This window comes from Oratosquilla oratoria, chromosome 16, assembly GCF_046742065.1.
Source record: "Oratosquilla oratoria isolate Oo_2021 chromosome 16, ASM4674206v1, whole genome shotgun sequence".
In the NCBI taxonomy this organism is placed as follows: Eukaryota; Metazoa; Arthropoda; class Malacostraca; order Stomatopoda; family Squillidae; genus Oratosquilla; species Oratosquilla oratoria.
Window position 1 is genome coordinate 59,414,720 of NC_134792.1, and position 23,713 is coordinate 59,438,432.

The 23,713-nt window shown below is 38.8% G+C and overlaps 1 protein-coding gene across 3 annotated transcripts in view; it reads left to right on the forward strand.

Moving 5' to 3' along the window:
• Positions 1–17,995, forward strand: part of LOC143034049 (nipped-B-like protein A) — a gene marked incomplete at its 5' end in the record, with an annotated part of 196,110 nt that extends 178,115 nt beyond the window's left edge. The window contains 4 exon segments of one of the 3 annotated variants that reach the window (XM_076199933.1): positions 12,117–12,362; positions 12,526–12,684; positions 17,330–17,467; positions 17,609–17,995. In XM_076199933.1, the coding sequence (XP_076056048.1) occupies positions 12,117–12,362; positions 12,526–12,684; positions 17,330–17,467; positions 17,609–17,929 (864 nt within the window). 3 annotated transcript variants of the gene reach the window in all.
• Between the last annotated feature and the right edge of the window lie 5,718 nt (positions 17,996–23,713).

Below are 23,713 nucleotides of genomic sequence, written 5' to 3' on the forward strand. Positions count from 1 at the left end.
ACTGTCATGGTACAATAAAGTAGTAGTATTTCTCTATGAATAGAGATTTTTTATGACATAAAATGATGTGTGGCTATGGTGTCCTATATAGTCCCTAAAATAGCTGCATGCTACTGTGCAAATTATATTGCATAATAACATGCAGACAAGTCCACCCTCACCTCTTTCCCAGCACATCAGTCTCTCATGTACAATCTTAGGAGGTTCAACACACATGACCTTTCAGACCTAAAACCAAACTGCCAGAATGTTGATATTTAATTTTTTTTTTTTTTTTTTTTATACATAATTTCACTATTTTGCTGGTCAGTGATACTATAGTGGTCTCCTTACAACCCTTGTGAATTGATACCACATTAACCCCTTTTCAATTGTGTAGCACTACTCCTTCTTTTAATGAACATACAATAGGGCTGTGAATCTTGTTTGCCAGTTGTTCCTTACATTTTTTATATATACAGTTTGAGATCCCGTAAAGTCCTGAAGCTTTTGTTGTATCTAATGGTACCAAAAGATTGAGCTCTTTTCTCACTTATACATTTGTATCTTCTAAACACGAATTCTTGCTTATCTTTGTGAAGACAGATTGGAAACTTTTATTCATTATTTCTGCCTGAGAGAGGCCTTCTCAAAATCTCATCACCCACTATTAGCTTGGTGATTCCCGTCTCAATTTACCTGTAAATATTTCTGTTAATCTTTGCATTTTTGTGTGTGTACATGTGCTCACATCTGTGTAGAGCATTCATGTATGACCATGTAAGTGTGAGTGTGCTTATGTCTGTTTTTACCAAATTGTAGTGTACAGGAAAGGAATAATGCTTGGGTCTTATCTCATACTCATAAAAATGTAAGAATGAAGGAGACTGCAAGAGACCATAAGCTGTACCCTAGGCAGTTCCTTGTCCATTACCACCTATCATCCCCATCCACGAAGTCAGCTAACCTCTTAAAACAACTTATAATTTCAGTACTTACTACATGGTTACTGAATCTATTCCATCCATTAACCACTCTATTGGTAAACCAGATTTTGTCTATTTCCTATTTAAATCCATTACTTCAAGTCCTGCCATGTCTTAATATGATGACCTTGTCTGCATCACCCTTTTTAAAACCCTTGATCCACTTGTGAACACTCTTATAAGATCACCCAACACTACATCTTCCCAGAGAGTGTAAATCAAGGTGCCTAAGCCTGTCATCGTATGGTAAATTTCTGAGCCCCTATATCATTTTGGTGAATCTCCTCTGTACTGACTAGTGAATTGATATCCATGCTACAGAATGTAGTCCAAAACTGTATTGCATAGTCAAAGATGGGTCTTACTAATGCAAAATAGAGTTTGATACCTTTGCACTTTTGCTTGTAACTGTTGTAGCAATGAAATCTAATGCTCTGTTAGCTCTATTCCTGGTACTAATGCACTATTTCTTGGATATAAGGTCTTTAATCCATTCTAATAGAGCCTGTCAATCATTTAAGTTGCTCCAATTTTCCCATAAATCAATTGTGAGGTACTTTATCAAATGCCTTCTCTAGGTCCAGGTACACACAGTCCACTGACCACTCTCTCGCAGCACATCAATAACTCTCAAGTAAAAGCTTAAAAGGTTCAACACATGACCTTACAGATCTGAAGCCAAACTGTCAAAATGTTCATCTTATCAAGATCTTTCGTAATCCTTTCACATAATTTCACTTATGCTAGTTAGTGATACTGGCCTATGTTTAGTGGTGGTTTCTTGTTTCTACCTTTGTGAATTGGCACCAAAGTTGCACTCATTCGTGAAGACCAACTGGAAACCTTCATTCATTATTTCTGCCTCAGCTGAGGCCTCTTCAGAGACCTCACCATCTACTATTAACTTGGTGATTTTTTTCCCTTGTGTCATGAGTGTAATGAGGAATAGACATTTGGGAATGGATGCGAAGAGGAGACTGTATGAAGGAGTGATTGTGCCAACAGCACTGTATGGGGCAGAAACATGGAACATAAGAGAGGAAGAGAGAAGGAGTTTGAATGTGTTTGAGATGAGGTGTCTGAGAAGTATGATGGGGGTTACTAGGCTAGATAGAGTGAGAAATGAGGAGGTGAGGAGAAGAACGGGGGTGGAAAGGGAGTTGGGAGATAGGGGTGATGAAAGAGTATTAGGATGGTTTGGACACATGGAAAGAATGAGTGAAGAAAGACTAGTAAAAGAGGTATGGAAGGCAGATGTGGAGGGAATGAACATGAGGGGACGTCCTAGGATGAGGTGGATGGATGGGGTAAAGGGGACTTTGGGGAAGAGGGGAATGTCTGTTGAGGAAGGACGGGAGAGGACAGAAGACGGGTGAATGGAGAATGGTTGTATATGGATGATGTGATTGCATGAGGTGGAATGGACGGGGGGATGTGGGGTGAGGTAGTATGTGTGAGCAAAATTTGACACAGCCCGAAGGGATTTCTCCCCGTCTTCTCCTTTTATGCATGGGGGGACGGAGAGGGGGAGTCGCCCATTTAATGAAGCGGCCTTGCTGTGGATGTGCTGTGTCTTGCAACACTGCTTCTGACCCAGGGCAATGGACAAGGTGCAGGGATGACCCGTCATCCAGGTGGTGCTAAGATAAGAGGGAGGGTGTGGAGTGTATTCAGGGATGGAATGGGTGGGAATGATTTTATGCCTTTTCCTTTTTGGCTACCTCCCTAGTAAGGGGGAAAAGGCCTTGGTATATGTATGTATGTATGTCACTATTTACTATATATGAACCTGTAAAACAGTTTTGGTTTACATTTGGGTTTCTACTACACCTCTTTCAAAATTGCTTTCTTCCTATCTGCAAAATCTGGTATAGTCATTCCTAGCTTGTTTGTAATTTTTTTTATTATTGTTATTATTATTATTATTTTTTTTTCTATTTATTTATTCATTTATTTTTTCTCTTTTCCCCAGCCCACATCCCTGGCCTTTTTCACAATCTCGCACTTTTTGTTAAACCAATTCTATTTTTGCTTCTTCCTTTCTCTAATCTCTGGCACATGTTTGTTCACTCCTAAGTTGTAAATGTCAAGAAAGATTTCCCATTTCCTCCTTATTCCTGTGATATTCATGAATGCCTCCCAGATTGTTTCTTTAAAAGAATTTTTCAACCCTAAATAATCTCCTTTCCTAAAATTGAGTCTCCCTAGCCTGTGTGATTCATTCCTTGGCTCGGTTTCCTCAACCTCCAGCTGAAATTCAATTGTAACATGGTCACTTTTTTCTATTGGCAAAGGTAGTTCAAGAAACTGATGATGTCTGGCTTGGTTAGTAATCGATCTAATCTTGTGGGAGTGTCATCTCTTCTCACCCAGGTCACTTCCTTTACCTACTGGGTCATTGTATATTTCCCCAGGAATCTGTTTTGCTGCTTGCTTCCCATTCCTCCCAGTAGATGTCACCACAATTAAAAGCTCCAAAAAGGAAGCTGATGATGTCTGGCTTGGTTAGTAACAGATCTAATCTTGTGGGAGTGTCACCTCTTCTTACCCAGGTCACTTCCTTTACCTACTGGGTCATTGTATATTTCAGTAGGAATCTGCTTTGCTCCTTGCTTCCCATTCCCCCCAGTTGATGTTACCACAATTAAAAGCTCCAAAAAGGACTGAGTTACTACTTTTTCAATATTTTTCTTTAGGAAAAGAGTTGTATCCTTTAACATTTCTTGATATTAAATTTCATCCCAAGCTGCATAAAAATGGCAAAGGAATCATGGACTGGAAGTGAAGCGTTTATTCCTAATGTTTCATCTATTGACTTTCTCAAAGGAATGAGCATACTGGATTGTGCAGAGTTCATATACACGCTTGGTGGCTCAAGGGGGTATATGAGCATAGAACGCTGTGTTCTGATTGGCCCGCTGAGGATTTAGCCCAAGTGAAGCTTCCAGCCTTACTATTGATGTTGGGACGAGTAGTGATGTATGCAGCTTCTATGGATTTCCTGGTCTTATCCATACCTTTGTGTAATACCTTGGCTTGGTTCCATTGTGGGAGGTGCCCAGATTCGTCTGCGTGCACCACCATTGCATTGGTGAGCCTATGGTGATGGAGGTCAACCTTATGTTCCCTGATCCTTGTGTTAAGCCCCCTCTTCATCTCTCCATAATATGCTTTATCACATGATGTGCATGGGATCTTATACACGACGCTGTCCTCACTCCCCCTTGTGTATAAGATCCCATGCCCATCATGCAATAAAGCATTTATTTCTTTCATTGGGAGGATCATTCTGCCTTTTCATCTTCCCAGTTATGTGCATTTTCTATTGTGAATACATATTTAAAATGATCATAACCACCATTTCTACATTTATATATTCCTCATTTCCTTGAAGCAGTTTCACTGTTTATTTTTTATTTTTCAATTTACTATTCACATACCTGTAGAATAATTTAGGTTGATCCCTACATTTATCTGTTGTCTTTTTCATAGTTTCGTTTTTCTTCCCTACATAATTTCACATATTCTTTGCCACTTACCCCCCCTTCTCTCTCTCTCTCTCTCTCTCTCTCTCTCTCTCTCTCTCTCTCTCTCACCAAACTTTGTCTCTTCTATCTTATGCCTCACTACATTTTTTTTTATACCAGCACTTAATGTACACCCTTTCCTGCTTCTGCTTTGGTACATATCTATTCCTTCATTATAAATTCTTTTGATATATTCCATTTTTCTTTCATCTTCGTTTCTTCATTAAAGAAATTTTCCCAATTTGCTTTTTGAAAGAATTTTCAGTTTCTCAAAATCTGGTTTGTTGTACATTAGTCTTCCTTTTCTGTGTTTCTCATTTCTTCCCAAATCAATTGACTCTTTTTGTTTGAACTCAAATTAATATGTGGTCTCTCTTCCCAGTTGGTGTCTTGTATTCCATTTAACCACAATTTCAGGCTCTGACATAAATATTAAGTCTAGTCTTGATGGTGCTTCATTGTTTCTATATCTGGTATTCTCCTTTACCCACTGAGTCATTGTATATTCAATGGTCATATCCAGTAGTATATTTCCCCAAAGGTCATCTCCACCTTTCACTGTCATCTCTTTCCAACATATTTCTTTGGAGTGAAAGTCACCCATAATTACTATGTTTCCTTCTTTTAGTAATTCATTTAATGTATGCTTTATGTATTCCAACATTTTGGAGTTGTCACTCTTAGTCCAAGAATATGTTTTTGGGGGCATACATATTACTACAAATTTTCTACTTTAAATGTCCCCGTTTTTTTTTTATCATAAAATCCACATTATTTTTTCTTTCTGTTATCTTTGTTACCTTTAAGCCTTTTTAGTCATAAACATGACTCCTCCATCCTGTTTCTCTTCTATTTTTTATGCAATAATTATATAGACCTCATCCCACAGTATGAGGTGGTAGTGGACCTTTTAATTTCATCTCTATAATTTCCATTATATCCAGTTTCTCTTCTTCCAGCTAGTCTTTTAATTCATTTAATCCTGAAATCGTTCCATCTATGTTAGTGTACATTTAATTTTTTTTCTCCTTTTTTTGGTTTTTAGGTTTCCTCTTTTTAATACACACACACAATGGGAGGTGTAGAGGAACTATGGGGCAATGTCCTACTGGATATGACCATCGATTACACATTGACTCAATGGGTTAAAGGAAATACTAGATATAGACAAAACAAAGACCCATCGAGACTAGATTTGATATTCACCTCTGAGCCTGAAATTGTGGAAGAAACAAACTAAAACACCAATTGGAAAGAGTGACCGCATATTGATAGAGATTGAGCCTAAGGAACAAAATGTTGTGAGAAGGAAGATTAATGTACAACAAAACTGACTTTGTAAAACTTAGAATTTTTTTTCAAAATGCCTGTTGCAAATTATGAAACAAAGATGGAAGAGAAATGGAATATTTTTTAAAGAAATATATAAGGAGGGAACAGATAAACATGTGCCTAAACAGAAACAGAAAAGGGAGTACATAAAGTGGTGGTATAATAAGAAGTGTAGCGATGCTAAAGATAGAAGAGACAAAGCTTGGAAAAGATGGAAAAGAAAAAAAAAAGAGACTAAATGGCAAACATACATCAAACTGAGAAATGAATAAGTAGACATACAAAGAGAGGAAAAAAGAAATTATGAAAAAGATACAATAGCAAAATGCAAAGATCAACCTAACCTATTTTACAGATATGTAAATGACAAACTAAAAGACGAAAAGGAAATAGTGAAACTGCATGAAGGAAATAAAGAATACACAGATGTAGAAGTGGCTGAAGTAATGACCAGACACTTTGAGTCTGTATTTACAATTGAAAGCTCATAAATGTGGGATGATAGTCACCAAGAAGGATTTCTAAAAATTAAAGAAGTAACAGTGACACAGAAAGAAATAAGGAAACTCGATGTCAGAAAGTCACATGGCCCAGACGGAATAGCGAACTGGATATTAAAAGAATGCATAGATGAACTCGCATATAAAATACACAAGATAATTGACTTCTCACTCAAAGAAGGAAAACTACCACAAGACTGGAAAAATGCTAATATTGTACCAATACATAAGGGAGGAAATAAAGAAAATCCAACAAATTATAGACTGGTATCCCTTACAAGCACAATTGCTAAAGTATGCAAAAGAGTTATAAGAAAATAAATGGACTAAACACTTGGAAGAGAACAAAAATACTAAACCCCAACCAATTTGGATTTAGAAGTGGAAGATAATGTACTACAAACTTAAACCCTACCATACGGTGCAGCACACGTAGGCGTCATGAGGAGCAAGTGGATTCGCGACGCTGCCATATCGGCGTCTTGATTATATTTATTGTAGTCACCCCTGCATTTTTACATTCTCCCTAATATGCACTGAATCCCATTCTCTATGGTTTTCAAAATCCACGGGTGAAAGAGAGAACGATCGATATAAGCGGTGACTATATTTTATGATGCGAGTATTATTACGACACGTCATACAGCTGGCATTGGCTGCTGCCCACGAGATTTAAGTCCCGGAGTGAAGTGGTTAATATGCTTTTACTCAAGATTGGTAGATATAATACAAGAAAGAGATGGCTGGGCAGACTCTGCCTTCCTGGACCTATAAAAGGCTTTTGACAAAGTACCACACATAAAACTAAGAAAAATTGAAATAGGTGGAATGCAAGGATAATTATTGGAATGGATAAAAGACTTCTTGGAAGTAATTAGAATGAGAGTGATACTTAGAGAAAAGAACTCAAATTGGGTAAACATGATAAGTGGAGTCCCCCAAGACTCTGTTGACTCTGATAATGTTTGCTGTTTATATAAACGACATGAATGAAGGAATTGAATGTTATATAAAATTCCTTGCAGATGATGTGAAGCTATTGAAGAGAGTGAGTAACGAAGAAGATTGCAAATCTTTTCAGGAAGACCTGGACAAAGTCTGGAACTGGAGTAAAAAGAATGAAGTGAATTTCAGTATTAACAAATGTAGTATAATGGAATTTGGAAAAAGTAAATATTTGATATCTGGTCAATACAAAATTGGAACAAAGGAAGTTACAAAAGGAAACTCGGAAAGAGACCTAGGAGTAATTATCTAAAACATACGACACCAGACACATGTAAACAAAATAGTTGGAGAAACCTACAATTTAATAAGATCAATGAAAGTGGCCTTTGACTACATGGATGAGGAAATGGTAAAGAGAATACTAGTAACACTGATAAGACCAAAATTAGAATATGCAGTGTCACTATGGACACCCAGCACAATAAAAAATATGAAACTAGAAAGAATTCAAAGAGCATAAACAAAGATGGCACCAACACTTAGGAAGTTGACATACAAAGATTGGACAAACTAAACTTATTAACTCTGGAGCAAAGAAGAGAAAGAGGTGATTTGATAACTATAGAATTATGAAAGGGATGGAAATCCTTGATAGGGATGATCTACTTAACCTCTTCACTCCGGGGCACATCGCACGTCTGGCAGCATTAGCTGCCCAATGTGCGATGTTGCGTCATAATAATTGCATCATAAAAAATAAAGTCAGTGCTCAATCATTCGTTCTCTTTCACCCGTGTATTTTGATAACCATAGAAAATATGATGAAGCCAGTTTAGAGAGAATGGAAGTTATGTAGGTATGACTACAATAAATATAATCAAGATGCCGACGTCGGCATCATCGAGTACCCACTTGCTCCTCATGCTGCCTATGTAGGCGTCACCGTATGGAAATGGTTAAATGGGACAGAAGAAATACAAGAGGACACGAGAAGAAACTTAAGAAGGACGGTTACATAAGAGATCTGAAAAAGAACAGCTTTCCACACAGAGTAATAGATACATAGAATAAATTGAAAGAGAAAACAGTGAGTGGTAAAACTATACATGACTTTAAGAAAGAACTGGATGCGGAAAGATACAACTGCGAGTCTACAAGCATAGCTCTTCTCCCACAAAATAAAACTAGGTAAATACACATATGTATATGTGTGTGTTTATATATATATATATATATATATATATAATACAATTTTCTCTTAAAAAAAAATTCAGTCTGTTCTTTTCATGTTTTTTTTATTTACTTCAATTCTGTGTCTTTTCCTTCTCTTTTTCCTCATCACTCCTTTCTTCATCCATACATTTTTGTAATTTTCACTTTTTGCCAATTTTGCTGTTTTAGACTTCTGCAATCATTTAAGATCGTTGTTTAATTTTTAGTGGTCTATTTTTTTCTTTAGAGTATAGTTCTATTCTATGCACTTACTCTATTTCTTTATCTACTTTTTGCCCCTCTTGTAACTCTTTCAGAATGTCTTTTGCAATTTCTTTCTCTCTTTCTCTTAGGTATCTAGCTACATTATGCTTTTCTTTAATACCATAAACTACTCTGCACTTTTTCTTATCCATTGTGGCACTGACCCAATTCTCTTTCTTCTTAACCACTTCCATACGGTGACGCCTACATAGGTGTCATGAGGAGCAAGTGGGTACGCGATGATGCCAACGTCGGCGTCTTGATTATATTTATTGTAGTCGTACCTACGTAACCTCCATTCTCTCTAAACTGGCTTCATCATATTTTCTATGGTTATAAAAATTCACGGGTGAGAGAGAACGAACGATTGAGCACTGACTTTATTTTTTATAATGCGATTATTATGACACAACATCGCACGTCGGGCAGCTAATGCTGCCAGACGTGCGATGTGCCCCGGAGTGAAGAGGGTAATTACTTTAATAACTATTTCTTTAGCATTCTCTTCCACTTGTTGCTCTATTTTTTTAATTTCCCCCCCCCTCCCACTTTCCATTGATTTTCAATTTCTTGGAGATCTGTCTCTTTTATTGTTTCTCCCACTTTCTTGGTCACTGTAATTTTTTTTTTTTTTTTTTTTTTTTTTTTTTTTTTTTTTTCTCAAAGGTTCCATTTTGTTTGTATCCTCATTTTTTCTTCTTTTCTTCTCACTTTTGACTTTAATTCGTTTTTTAGATCATTAAGCTCTGTTGGTTTCAGTATTTTGAAGTTTTAACTGGTTCATTTCTTCATACATTGCCCTGTAGTCAGCTTTCAGATATATAATTTCATTTATTAATTCAGTAATTTCCTGATTTCTTAGGATATTTCTATACCTTGATTCCCTGGTTCTAAATACCTAGTATTCCACTTTCTTTTACAAACCCCGAAAAAGCAGTGTTGTCTAACCTCTGATTCAATTTCAGCATTTCTATGATGCAGCTCTTATTAGGTATGACACTTAACGATGATTCAGTTCAGCTCGCATCCAATTTTCTCTTCGTTGGGTCACTATTTTTTTTTTTTTTTTTCATTGTTTTCTATTTTGTGTATTGATCACTAAGTGAAATTACTCTATTTTATCATTTCAGTCACTTGAGTTCCTCTTGTTATGGTTTATGATTGTGAGTGGTGCTTTTGAGATTGGACCATGAGTTCATATTCATCATTGGATTATGTTTGTAATTCGAGTTTTGCATGGGGGGACAGAGAGGAGGGGTTGCCGATTTAACGAAGCAGCCATGTTGTGGATGTGCTGTGTCTTGCAACACTGCCTCTGACCCAGGGCAGTGGACAAGGTGCAGGGATGACCCGTCTTCCAGGAGGTGCTACGATAAGAGGGAGGGTGGAGGGGATGTGGAGTGTATTTAGGGATGGAATGGTTGGGAATGGTTTTATACCTTTTTCTTTTTGGCTACCTCCCTTGTAAGGGGGAAAAAGCCTTGGTATATGTAATTCAAGTTTTGTACATGTTGGACATGAATAGTGGTGTGTGTTATTGGCTAGATGGAGGTGTTGTAGGGCTAGGACTGGAGTACTGATCATGTGTGAAATAAAAAAATTGATAGTGAAGATAGGTTAGAAGGAAGTGGGAGAGTGATTGTGAATTTCAGGGCCTGTTACACAGATCATATATCAAACCCTCAGAGCAGCACTTCCAGGTGGAGGTAGGGGTCTTGTAGCAGTTTGTTGTTCCAATGGGTATCAGGAGGGAGCAGTGCTCCTCCTGCCTTTGTCCTTCTGTTGTGTTAGTGGCACTTCAGAAAAGCTTTCTGCATTGGCACTGGAAGAATTATATGAAGTTGTGGTTCTATGGACTATTATGTATAGGAATGAAGCTGGTTGATAAATATGAAAGAGAAAAGTTGTGTGGTGGCAATGAAAATGAGATGTATGATGGCTATATGTAGGAGTCATGATAAAGAACAAAGTAAGGAAAGATTGGATTGTTGAATGGACTGGAGTATTGATGGAAATGAAGAGGAAAGTAGAAGAGAACCAGAAGTTGATTGGCCATGTTATGGATAGGAGTAAATATCCTTGATGGAGATATGAATCAGTAATGTTAAGGGAGTAAATGTTGGACCAAGAGAAGGAGATCGGATGAGAGTAAATGAAACTACAAGAATTTTGTGACTGGATTTAGAATGAAATTGTGTGTGGTAACATATGGGGGTAAATATATGGGGTAAATGAAACCACAAGATTTTGTTGACAATGTAAAATGAAAATGTGTACTAACAGATGGGTGGGGGGTATATAGGCTTCGACAATGCTCATGTCCATGAGAGGGGCTCACTGGAGGTGAACTAGCAGGATTGGAAGGAAACAGATAAAATGCAGTTTTAACGTTGTTTAATTAGGAAAGAATGAAAGACATGATTGTAAAGTGCATGAAATGGGTGAGAATGCTCCTTTCCTACTTTCCTTTTCAACTTGCTTTGTAGGTAATAGCCAATTGATTGAGAAATAGATGTACAATATACTACTTTATAAAAGGGGTGGCTTTTTCAGGCATACATCCACTCAAAATTCATCCCACACCTATCAAAATCCTCTTTAAAACTCTCATCAGTGCACTCTGTGGATGAAGGGTCATTCATTTTCCCTGCTCAGGTCAAAGCCAATGCAGCAAGACACAGCATGTCTATAGCAGGGCACCACAGCATGTCTATAGCAGGGCACCACAGCCAGTACTGGTGTACCCCCACCACTTCATAATATGGCAACCCAACATAGTCCAAGCAAATACTTTATGGAGTTAACAAGAACATGATTTTGGGCCATGTCATTTCTTCATCCATGGCTGGGTCTTCTGCAAGAGAAACCAGGGGCAAAGGATTGATCGATTCATCTATTTATGCTGTCCACTCAGTTCTATCTTTCACAGTCTCTTCCTTGCTTAACAGACATTCTTGCATCCAGTGCTCTTTTTACCATGGCCATTCACCTCTAGTGTTTCTCTCAAGTCCATGACATCCAATTCTGCTTTTCACACTCTTGGCTGAAAAAAATTGATAAAAAGAATTATGTGGGAGAATTGTATTAGAAAATGGAAATTCTTCTGTTATTGAAAGGGATATACTGGATATGTGTGTTACTGATAAGATTTGAAGTTTGTAAAATTCTATACAAAAGGCCCTTCAAAAGCTCGTGTATCATAAACATTCAAAACTTATTTACTCACCCCTTCTAACTTTGCATCTCAGGAATGATGAGTTGCTCTGTCCCCAGTCACACTGCTTGGGGCATAAGCAATGCAGCAAGGAACTCTGCTACAGCATTGATAGATATGTATATATATATATATATTTTCTTTTCTGGTGCAGATCCTTCGTGTTCTAACGGAGTCGGCAATTGCTGTAAGGACTAAAGCTATGAAGTGCCTAACAATGGTTGTAGAGGCAGATCCATCAGTTTTGGCTCGAAGTGACATGCAACTAGGAGTGAATCACTCCTTTCTTGACCACTCCACATCTGTTAGAGAGGCTGCAGTTGATTTGGTGGGAAAGTTTGTACTGTCACGGCCAGAATTGATAGATAAATACTACGACATGATTTCAGCAAGAATATTAGTGAGTATGAAATATTTTTTTGACTCCTGTTCATTTAGTTTGACTTTTTCATGTCTTAAAAGTCCAAGCATAAGAGAAAGAGAAAAGTACTTACATTGATATGTAGTTTGCCTTTGTAATTTTCTTATTCTGTCTAGTCTAAAATTTATTGAAACCATTTCAGGATACAGGTGTAAGTGTGCGTAAAAGAGTGATCAAGATAATGAAAGATATCTGTTTAGAATGTCCACAGTTTCCAAAGATACCTGAAATCTGTGTGAAAATGATTAGAAGAGTCAATGATGAGGAAGGTATTAAGAAACTGGTCCAGGAAGTGTTTCAGGTGAGTAAATATTTTATGTTATCAAGTCCTGACAACATGCATTTTTGATAGAATCTTCAAGGCTTTCCTTAGAAGAAAATATCCAACTTGTGTACATCAATAGTAATAGATAAGAAACATTTACATCTGCAAGGCTAACACCATTTGCATATCACCTGCAGTAGTTTCTATGGATTTATTTAAACTTGTTTCATATTTTGTAAACCAGTACAGTAAACTCCATCTAAGTTGGAGACATGGAGGGGGGAGGGGATCAGGGTAAAAGTCTATTGTTTAGTCCCACCATATTTCAAACTCAAAATGACTAAGAATGGCATTGTACTTTGACTATTCTACACAAAATTACACAAAAGTGGGCGACTTATCCAATCTCTGATATCTGATATATATGGTTCTGACTTGGTTTGGTTTAGTGTAATTAGGTATTGATTACATGCTGTCAGTACCTTTTTTAGGGACTATTTTGGAGCACCTTATGGATTAGTTTATGTAAAAGGAAAAAATGCTCTTAAGTAGTAATAATTGTTTAGTCCTACCATATTTCAAACTCAAAACCACTAAAAATGGCATTGTACTTTGACTATTCTACACAAAATTACATAAAAATGTGGAACTACCCAGTCTCTGTTATCTGACGTGGTTTGGTTTAGTGTACGTATTGATTACATGATTATATGTAGTCAGTACCTTTAGGGACTATTTTGGAGCACCTTATGGATCAGTTAAACAACATTAGTTTATGTTAAAGAAAAAACACTCTTTAAGTAATAATAATTGTTGCCTTAACACTGTTGTATTGGTGTGGAACTATTTCTAAATCATTGGCTGAAAATAGTAGGAGGGGAGCAGTCATTGGTTGTCAGCTCTCCATGTGTGAAAGGGTGTAAGAAATACAGTTAAAGTTGATATTGATCTTGGATCCAGTCTGGAGGCCAAATGTCAGCCTATTAGGGCCACATCTGATGGATATGAGGGGATTTTTTTTAAATGGGCAGCTTCACTGTCCATTTCCAGGACCATCCATTACTTGCCCCAGAGCTTGTAAAGGAATGGTGAGAAGCTTTTAGATTGTTGCTGTTTTCTTAACATCCATTCCCATATGTCTATTTCTCATTACACTTTTTAATTCCCCAAGGCATTTACTCACTTCTCTCTACATTCTACCTCCCCCTTCACTCATTTTCCTGCCACATCTATACCCAAATATCTAAAACTGTCCACTTCCTGTAGCCCCACAGGGGACATTCCTAAAAAAGTAAAGGCATAAGAGGGTCTAGGAGTTTTCCGACCAGCACCCTAAGGTTTGGGTCTTTTAATGTGTGTGGATGTGGTACAGATGAGAGTAAAAGGGAAGAGATAGGTAGTATGTTTGTGAGAAGAAAGATGGATGTGTTGGCTTTGAGTGAACTAAGTTTAGGGAAGGGTGAGTGTAAGTTTGGGAGTGTAAGTGGGAGGTTATCAGGAGTGAAGAGAGGGAGGAGAGAAGGGGTGGCTATACTAGTAAGTGAAGAGAGAGGTAAACGTGTAGTGGAGTGGAAGGAGGTTTCCTCAAGGATAATGTGGATGAAGGTGAAACTGGGAAAGGAGATGTGGGTTTTTGTAAGTGCATATGGGCCTGGTAGTGAGAAGAATGTAGAAGAATGGGAGGCTTTTTTGATAGATTTAAGTGAGTGCATAGAGGGATTAGGGAGAAATGTAAATGTAATAGTACTGGGAGACCTTAATACTAGGGTAGGAAATGAACCAATTGACGGAGTGGTTGGGAAATGTGGAGTTCCAGGAAAGAATCTTAGTGGAGAGTTGATGGTGGAAATGTGTCTAGAGAGTTGATGATAGCAAATACAGTGTCTCAGAAGAAAGTCAAGCATAATTACACATGGGAGAGGGTGGTGGATGGAAGGGTGGTAGATAGATCGCTAATGGATTATGTAGTGGTAGATAGGAGTATGATAGGAAGAGTTAAGGATGTACATGTGCTAAGGGGAGAGGGTGGAGGAATATCAGATAATTTTTTGGTGGAAGGTAAGTTGAGAGTGGAAGATAGATGGAGAAAGAGGAAAAGGACAAAAGCTAGGGAGGTGCTTAGAGTGAACTCTTTAAATGAAAAGGAGAAGGAGTACAAGAAGAAGCTGAAGGAGGAGTGGGAGGGAGTGAAGGATAGAGTAGAGCTAGGAGTGGAGGAGGAATGGGAATGGTTTAAGGAGGGAGTCACAAAGTGTGCAAAGATGGTGTGTGGAACAAGAAGGACAGAAGGAAATAGAAGGAAGAGTAGTGAATGGTGGAATGAGGAAACACAGAAGGTTGTAGAAGAGAAGAAGCGAGCATTCACAGATTGGTTACAAAATAGGATGAGGGAGTCATATGAGAAGTACAAAGAAAAGAAAAGAGGAGTAAAGCAAAAGGTAAAGGAGGCAAAGAGGAGAGCAGATGAGAAATGGGGTAAGAGTATGACAGAAAATTTTGAAAGTAATAAAAAGATGTTTTGGAAAGAAATTAAGAAAGGAAGAGGAGGCAAATCAAGTAGAGAAGAAAAGGTAAAAGGTGCAGATGGAGAGATGATAATGGAAGAGAAGGCAGTAAGGGGAAGATGGGCAGAATATTTTAGGGAGTTGCTAAATGTGAAGAAGGATAGGGAGGGAAAGATAGTTGCAGTGGGAAATGCTAAGAAAATGAGAGTGATGAGTGAGGAAAATGGAGGAGAAATAAGGATGAAGTGAAGGCAGTTGTTAAGATGATGAAAGCAGGTAAGGCCCCTGGTCTGGATGGATGCCATGCAGAATGTCTAAAAAAAGGAGGTACAGTGATGGACTGGCTGGTGAGGTTATTTAATGTTTGCTGGAGAGAGGGTAGAGTGCCAGAGGACTGAAGGAGTTCCTGTATAGATCCACTTTACAAGGGAAAAGGGGACAAGTGTGAATGTAGCAGTTTCAGAGGGATTAGCTTGTTAAGTGTAGCTGGGAAGGCTTATGGGAGGATCTTGATTGAGAGGATTAGGAGAGGAACAGAGGGAGTAATTGGTGAGGAACAGTGTGGAGTTAGGACAGGTAGAGGTTGTGTAGATCAGATCTTTGTGGTAAGACAGATATGTGCGAAAACTATAGGAAAGGGGAAGGATGTTTTTTGGGCTTTTATGGATCTGGAAAAGGCTTACGACAGGGTAGACAGAAAGGCACTGTGGGAGGTTTTGCGGATTTACGGGATAGGAGGAAAGCTTCTAGGAGCTGTCAAGAGTTTTTATGAGGGTAGTAGAGCTTGTGTCAGGATTAGAAATGGAGAGAGTGAGTGGTTCGAGGTAAAGGTGGGACTTCGTCAAGGATGCGTTATGTCGCCCTAGCTGTTCAACTTGTACATGGATGGGGTAGTGCGAGAGGTAAATGCAAGGGTAGTGGGTCAGGGATTGGAGATGGTTAAAGAAAATGGAGAAAAGTGGGAGGTGAGTGAGCCAGCTGTTGTTTGCGGATGACACTGCGCTTGTGGCAGGATCAGAGGAGGGATTGAGGAAGTTGGTGACAGAGTTTGGGAGAGTATGTGATAGAAGAAAGCTGAAGATAAATGTGGGTAAAAGTAAGGTGATGAGATGTACAAGGGGTGAAAGTGGCAGTAGACTAGAAGTGAGCATTAAGGGAGAGCGACTGGAGGAAGTGGATAGTTTTAGATACTTGGGTGCAAATATGGCAGGAAAAGGTGGAAGTAGAATGTAGATTGAGAGAAGCGAGTAAATGCCTTGGTGGATTGAAGAGTGTAATGAGGAATAGACATTTGGGAATGGATGCTAAGAGGAGACTATATGAAGGAGTGATTGTGCCAACAGCACTGTATGGGGGAGAAACATGGAACATAGAGAGGAAGAGAGGAGGAGTTTGAATGTGTTTGAGATGAGGTGTCTAAGAAGTATGATAGGGGTTACTAGGCTAGATAGAGTGAGAAATGAGGAGGGGTGGAAAGGGAGTTGTGAGATAGGGTTGATGAAAGAGTATTAGGATGGTTTGGACACATGGAAAGAATGAGTGAAGAAAGACTAGTAAAAGAGGTATGGAAGGCAGATGTGGAGGGAGTGAACATGAAGGGACGTCCTAGGATGAGGTGGATGGATGTTGTGAAGGGGTCTATGGGGAAGAGGGGAATGTCTGTTGAGGAAGGACGGGAGAGGACAGAAGACAGGGGTGAATGGAGAATGGTTGTATATGGATGATGATGTGATGCATGAGGTGGAATGGGCTGGGGGATGGGGGGTGAGGTAGTATGTGTGAGCAAAATTTGACGCAGACTGAAGGGATTTCTCCCCGTCTTCTTTTATGCATGGGGGGATGGAGAGGGGGGGGTCACTGATTTAATGAAGCAGCCTTGGTGTGGATGTGCTGTGTCTTGCGACACTGCTTCTGACCCAGGACAGTGGACAAGGTGCAGGGATGACCCGTCATCCAGGAAGTGCTAAGATAAGACGGAGGGTGGAGGGGTGTGGAGTGTATTCAGGGATGGAATGGGTGGGAATGGTTTTATGCCTTTCCCTTTTTGGCTACCTCCCTTGTAAGGGGGAAAAAACCTTGGTATATGTATGTGTATATATATATATATATATATATATATATATATATAATATATAAAATGAGGCAAGAGGTTATATCTATGCATTTCTTCTTGGTAGAATATGTGGTTTACACCTGTTCGAGAACGGCCACAGCTAGATACAGAAGGTTTGCTACGGAAAGTCAATAATATTACTGATGTCGTGGTAGCTTGCAAGGACACTGGCCTGGACTGGTTTGAACAGTTGCTGCAAAGTGTAAGTAAAAATTCCGCTTTATTTTAGTGTACAGCTTCAGTATGCAATACCTTTGATTCTATTGTTGCCTGATTTTGTTTACACACACATATATATATTGCTGTTTTTTGTTTTGTTTTTCTTATATTAAATTTTCTGCAGATGTTCAAACCAAAAGAAGACAAGGATGATGTTACAAAGGTGAACTTAGAGCCTCCAAAAACACTGATGACAGCCTGCAAACAAATAGTGGATTGTTTAGTTGAACACATCCTTGTGTTAGAGGAAAGTGGTTTGAAACAGCAAAGTGAAGAGACCACACCTGTCAGCAAAGGCACCTCGCATCGTCTGGTGGCTTGCCTCACTACACTCTATCTGTTTGCAAAGATTAGACCTCAACTCCTTGTCAGCCATGCCATTACCATACAGCCTTATCTTGCTGTCAAGTGTCAGGTTGGTGTTTTTTCTCTCGCAGTTATATGATGTACCATATATACCCAAGTAATATTCATTTTATGTAAAAAGTTGACTCCTGATTTGTGGCCAGAAAATCCAGTTTTTCATATACTTCCAATAAAAGTCAACCCTGAATATTTATGTATGTCTAAATGTGTGCAGGCAAGTACAGCATATTACATTTACAACTTGACCTATGCTTTCTGGCAGCCAAAGTGTAGACACGTTTCTATTAATAAATCTAGGATGTATACAATCGTACATAAATTGCCATTCATCTTTGTATTTCAACCTGGATTAGACTCAAATCTAGTCCCTGAAAAAGTAGTGTCTACATAAAAATGGACTATTATTTGGGTATATACTATATGTACAGGGACTGTAAAGCATGTAGGAATAAATTCTTTGTTGTTTGTTAACATTATACTCCTGCGAAAAGGTCCACTTGTAAAGGTGGTGACTGAGTTAGAGCTCTTACACCCTTTCTACACCCTCCCTACACCAATCTCTCAAACCATCCCTCAACCCATCCCTCAACCCATCCCTCAACCATCCTACACATATTGTTTGTGTGGGGGGTGGGGCTTTCCTTCTTATCTCCCCATGGATGAAGGATTATCCCTGTCCCTCACCACTGCTCAGGTCAAGGTCCATCAGCTGAAGTTGCTTTGTTCCCACCATTTCATTACTGTATTTTCTGGTAAATAACACACACCAGTATATATTGCACACCCCAAATTTTCATGACAATATGATGGAAAAAATTCCTTATTCTCCAAAAAAGGCCTAACTTATCTCTACAAAATGTGAAAATTACATATATCAAGGGCTTTTTCCTCTTTACAAGGGAGGTAGCCAAAGTCAGAAAGCATAATTCCATTCCCACCCAATACACCTCCATTACCCCTCCCTCCCTCTCACTTGGCTCCTCCTGGATGATGAGTCATCCCTGCATCTTGCCCATCACCCTGGGTCAGAAGCAATACAGTAAGACACAGCACATCCACAGCAAGGCCACTTTATTTAATTGGTGAAACCCCCTCTCCATCCCTTCGTGCAGTAACATTGAAGATGGGAAGAAATCCCTTCAGACTGTCAAAGTATCATTCACGCATAACCACTCCATAACCCCCCCCCATCCCCCACCCAATCCCTTCCATGAATAGCAGTATTGTCCATACACAGCCATTCTCTATTCACTCCTATCTTATGCCTTCTCCTTTCCTTCCTCAACAGATAACCCCCTCAGTTCCCCTTTCACCCCATCCTTCATTCACTCTTTCCATCAGTCCAAACCATTCCAATAATCTTTCATCAGCCCTCTCTCCAGTCTCCTTTTCCACCCCCCACTCTCACTTTGTTTCTCACTGTCCAACCTTGTAACTCCTAACATAATTTTTTTTTTATCTCAAACGCAGTTAAACTTCTCACTTCCTCTCTCATGTTCCATGTTTCTGCCCCATGCAATGCTATCAGCACAATTACTCCTTCATATAATCTCTTAGCATCCATTCCTCAATGTCTATTTCTCATTACACTTTTTAATGTCCCAAGGCACTTGCTTCTCTCAATCTACATTGTACCTCCACCTCTACTCCCTTTCCCAGTATATGTGACCCCAAGTATCTAAAGTTATTCACTTCCTCTAGCCTCTCTCCTTTAATACTTTCAAAATTGCTGCCATCTTTCCCCTTGTACATCCATCACCTTTTAGCTACATTTACCTTCAACTTTCTCCATTCAACTTTATGGTTATTAGGAGGCAGTTAGAACCGTAGAAGTACGATTTGATATCTTCCTTGGCCGACCAGAGCGATGCTTTGGAGTAGGAATGATGTCACTTCCTTCGTCTCGAAATTTCTTGGTCCACTTTTGCACTTGACGCCCTCCAATTCCCACACGAGTAGCAATATCTTTACACTTATAACCCTCCTTATAGAGGGTTATGATTGTAACAACTGTGTCTCTTTCCAGCTCTTTACCACTTCCCATTGCGGAGATATCAAGGCACAAAAACAGAGACCACCGCAAAAAAAAGACTACTCTCCGTGAGAGATGTTTAGAAACTGACTCCATGTGACATCGAGTGCGCCTAAACAGAGTTGCCAAATAGTGTGTATAGTCTCAGCTAAATACGGGTACAAACGCTAGCATTGAAAAATAGCGAAAAGTTTGGGTGGAAAGTTGTATTTTTCGCATGTTTTGAGTTTGGGGAAAGTTGGGGCGCCTATAATTTTGCGCCCAAACTTTTTGCGGCCACTGTATATATTGAACTACTGCCATGGTGACATAACACATTCCTGGCAAAATCCTACCTATACCTCTCCAAACGTGAAACTTACCACACAAATAATTATGGCACCTTTTGCCTTATTCCGGATAGTTTTTACTATGCACTATATTTTATGGTTTGGTACTTATGAACTTGCTACAGCATTATAGGAAGTATTTTATTGTTGGATTAGCAATGAGACTGGCATGACAGGGCTGATGCCATTTTCCTTTGGAGAGCTGATTCACACATTATGGGTCAGATATGGTTCATCTTCTTTTGGTTTATTTTTACATTGAAATCAATGAAGCTGTTCACACCATATGTTTGTTTATTGTTCATCTTTTGTACACCCTTTGATATATTTGAAAGAAACTCAGACGGTTGAAATGTATATGTAATGGAAACATTCTGCATCCCAGCTGTAAGTGTGAAGATCATTATGTATTAGTCACAAGGCAGTACCAGAAGGGAGGTGTGATTTACTTCAAATCTGGAAACTTTAGGCTTTGCAGTGGAAAAGTAGTCACGAGTGACAAAAATTTAATAGAACTGGTCAGAGGCTACAAGGAGCTTGAAGAGTCCAAAATTCACCCTGACTTTCTTTTCCTTTATTCCCACAATCTTTTCTTTTTAGCTTGTAACTATATTCTCCTCATCTTCTTCTAAAAGAAGAAATTGCAGTGAGCTTCTTTGCACAAAATTTTCTAGGCACCATACTGAAGTAACAGCTGCATGCTGACATATGGTGTGAGCACAGTGACAATTTTGACAAAAATCAAACAAAACTCAACCATACGAAGAGAAACCATGTAATGGGTATCAGCCAGGATAAATTTTCTATGAATACACCCAACAATCATGAATTTTTTTTTATCATATTTTGAATTGGCAAGAAATTATAATTTAAAGTAAAAATGGCTATAATGTTATTAAAGAAAAACATAAAATTCTACACAATTAGTTGGCAATGGTGAGTCAAATTTCCTGAATACCATTACACCCTAAAGAAAGAAAACACTCTAAACAATATGGCGCATGGGTAGCCACAATTGGTATGGAGGACAGTGGATTGGTTAATGTTTATCTTGCTTTCATAAATACATATATATCAATATTGTGTTCAATCTAAATACTACCAGTATAACATAATACAGTAAGAAAAAAAAGTTAAGCTCTCAGATCACAGGATCTACAGGGGTGAGTCATGAGTAGGAGCTCAGGAATCAATAAACTTCTCTTTTTTCACTAGTAAATATTGATTGAATTACATATATTAACAAAATAGTGTATATGTGGCATTGGTGATATGAGGAGCCATAATATTAACTGCCTAGTGCTAAGTGCATCCAGGAGGTGCTAAGATAAGAGGGAGGGTGGAGGGGTGTGGAGTGTGTTCAGGGATGGAATGGGTGGGAATGATTTTATGCCTTTTCCTTTTTGGCTACCTCCCTTGTAAGGGGGAAAAAAGCCTTGGTATATGTATGTAGTGCTAAGGTGGGATACATTCATTTCAGTAAGCATATTGTAAAACTATGGGCATAGCTTGCCCTAAGCCACTTCAGTGTTGTCATATAATGCACAGTGTATACTTTTTGGATAATTTTCAGGGAGGATGGGGGAAACTGTACATTATACCCTAGGAAATATGGTGTACATGGTGACACCACCACCTTATCCACTTACATACATACATACATACATATACCAAGGCTTTTTCCCCCTTACAAGGGAGGTAGCCAAAAAGGAAAAGGCATAAACTCATTCCCACCCATTCCGTCCCTGAATACACTCCACACCCCTCCACCCTCCCTCTTATCTTAGCACCTCCTTATCCACTTGAGAAATATATAAGATAGGCAAAAAGAAATTCTTTAGGTCCACATTATTTCTCGTCTGTTCACAACCACTTTCCATTCACACCTGTCTCTTGCCTTCTCCCTTCCATGTTTGACAGATCAATCTCAACCTTCTGCACTCTTTTTGCTATTTTTCATTCTTTCCTGGTGTACACCACATCTTCACATTTTTCATAAACCCTACTATACTTCATAAACACTTCATCTCTGACACATAGATTTTTCCTTTCTCCCTTGTTTAAACTTCAAGTCATTTCTCAATACAGTCTTTTGGGACATTCCCTTCCTTGTATAGCCTTCTCTTATTGTTCATCCTCATCTAACATACCTATGTTTCATGTCATTTTTCACTTACCCCAAATAATTGTGCTTCATTTACTCTATAATTCACTTCTGTCCCCAATTCTCCATTCCCCTCAGTATGTGGTCCTTAATACTTGAAGCTCCCTTTTCTTCTAGCCACTCATTTAAATTCTCTTCCAGCTCACTGCCACCCTCACCCTTTGTATGTCTCATCTCCTTGGCCCACATTTATTTTCAGGTTCTTCTGCTCAAATACCCAAACAAACTCTGCCACTAATTGTTTCACTCTATCCTCCAACTCGGCTACAACCAGCGTCATGCACAGATAAAAACACACTTCCAACTTTTCTTCACTCTCATTAGTTCCAAACTCCTTCCAGGCACCCTCATATTTACTTCTCTCACCAACTCATCCATATACTTTTAGAATAACTATGGTGACTACACAACCCTGGTAAGCTCCAACCTCACCTCAAACCATTTATTCAATAATTCCTACCCTCACACAAGCTCTACTACACAAAAAATGATTAAGAAAACTGGAAACCATAGGAAGGATACAAGGTTAACTACTGAAATGGGTGGAGGACTTTTTGGATAGAAGGAAAATGAGAGTAGTGCTCAGAGATAAGAATTCTATTTGGGAAGAGGTAATTAGTGGAGTTCTAGAAGGATCAGTATTGGCTCCAATAATGTTTGCTATGTGAATGACATGGATGAAGGTGTGGAATGTCTATTCTTTATAACACTATCATTCTCCTCTCACATCACATTCATTTTCATGGTTTCTCCCTTTGCCATAGTTAAATCCTCTAACTTCCTCCACATTCAACAAATCCCTGGCTGTTCAACTTATACATGGATGGGGTGGTGTGAGAGGTAAATGCAAAGTGGTGGGTCAAGGATTGGAGATGGTTAAAGTAAATAGAGAAAAGTGGGAGGTGAGCCAGCTGTTGTTTGCAGATGACACTGCGTTTGTAACAGGATCAGTGGAGGGATTGAGGAAGTTGGTGACAGAATTTGGGAGAGTGTGTGAAAGAAGAAAGTTAATAAATGTGGTTAAAAGTAAGGTGATGAGATGTACAAGGGGTGAAAATGGCAGCAGGCTGGAAGTGAGTATTAAGGGAGAGCGACTGGAGGAAGTGGATAGTTTTAGATACTTGGGTGCAAATGTGGCAGGAAAGGGTAGAGTGGAGGTGGAGGTAGAATGTAGATTGAGAGAAGCAAGTAAATGCCTTGGTGGATGAAAAAGTGTAATGAAGAATAGACATTTGGGAATGGAAGCTAAGAGGAGATTGTATAAAGGAGTGATTGTGCCAACAGCACTGTATGGGGGAGAAACATGGAACATAGAGAGAAAGAGAGGAGTTTGAATGT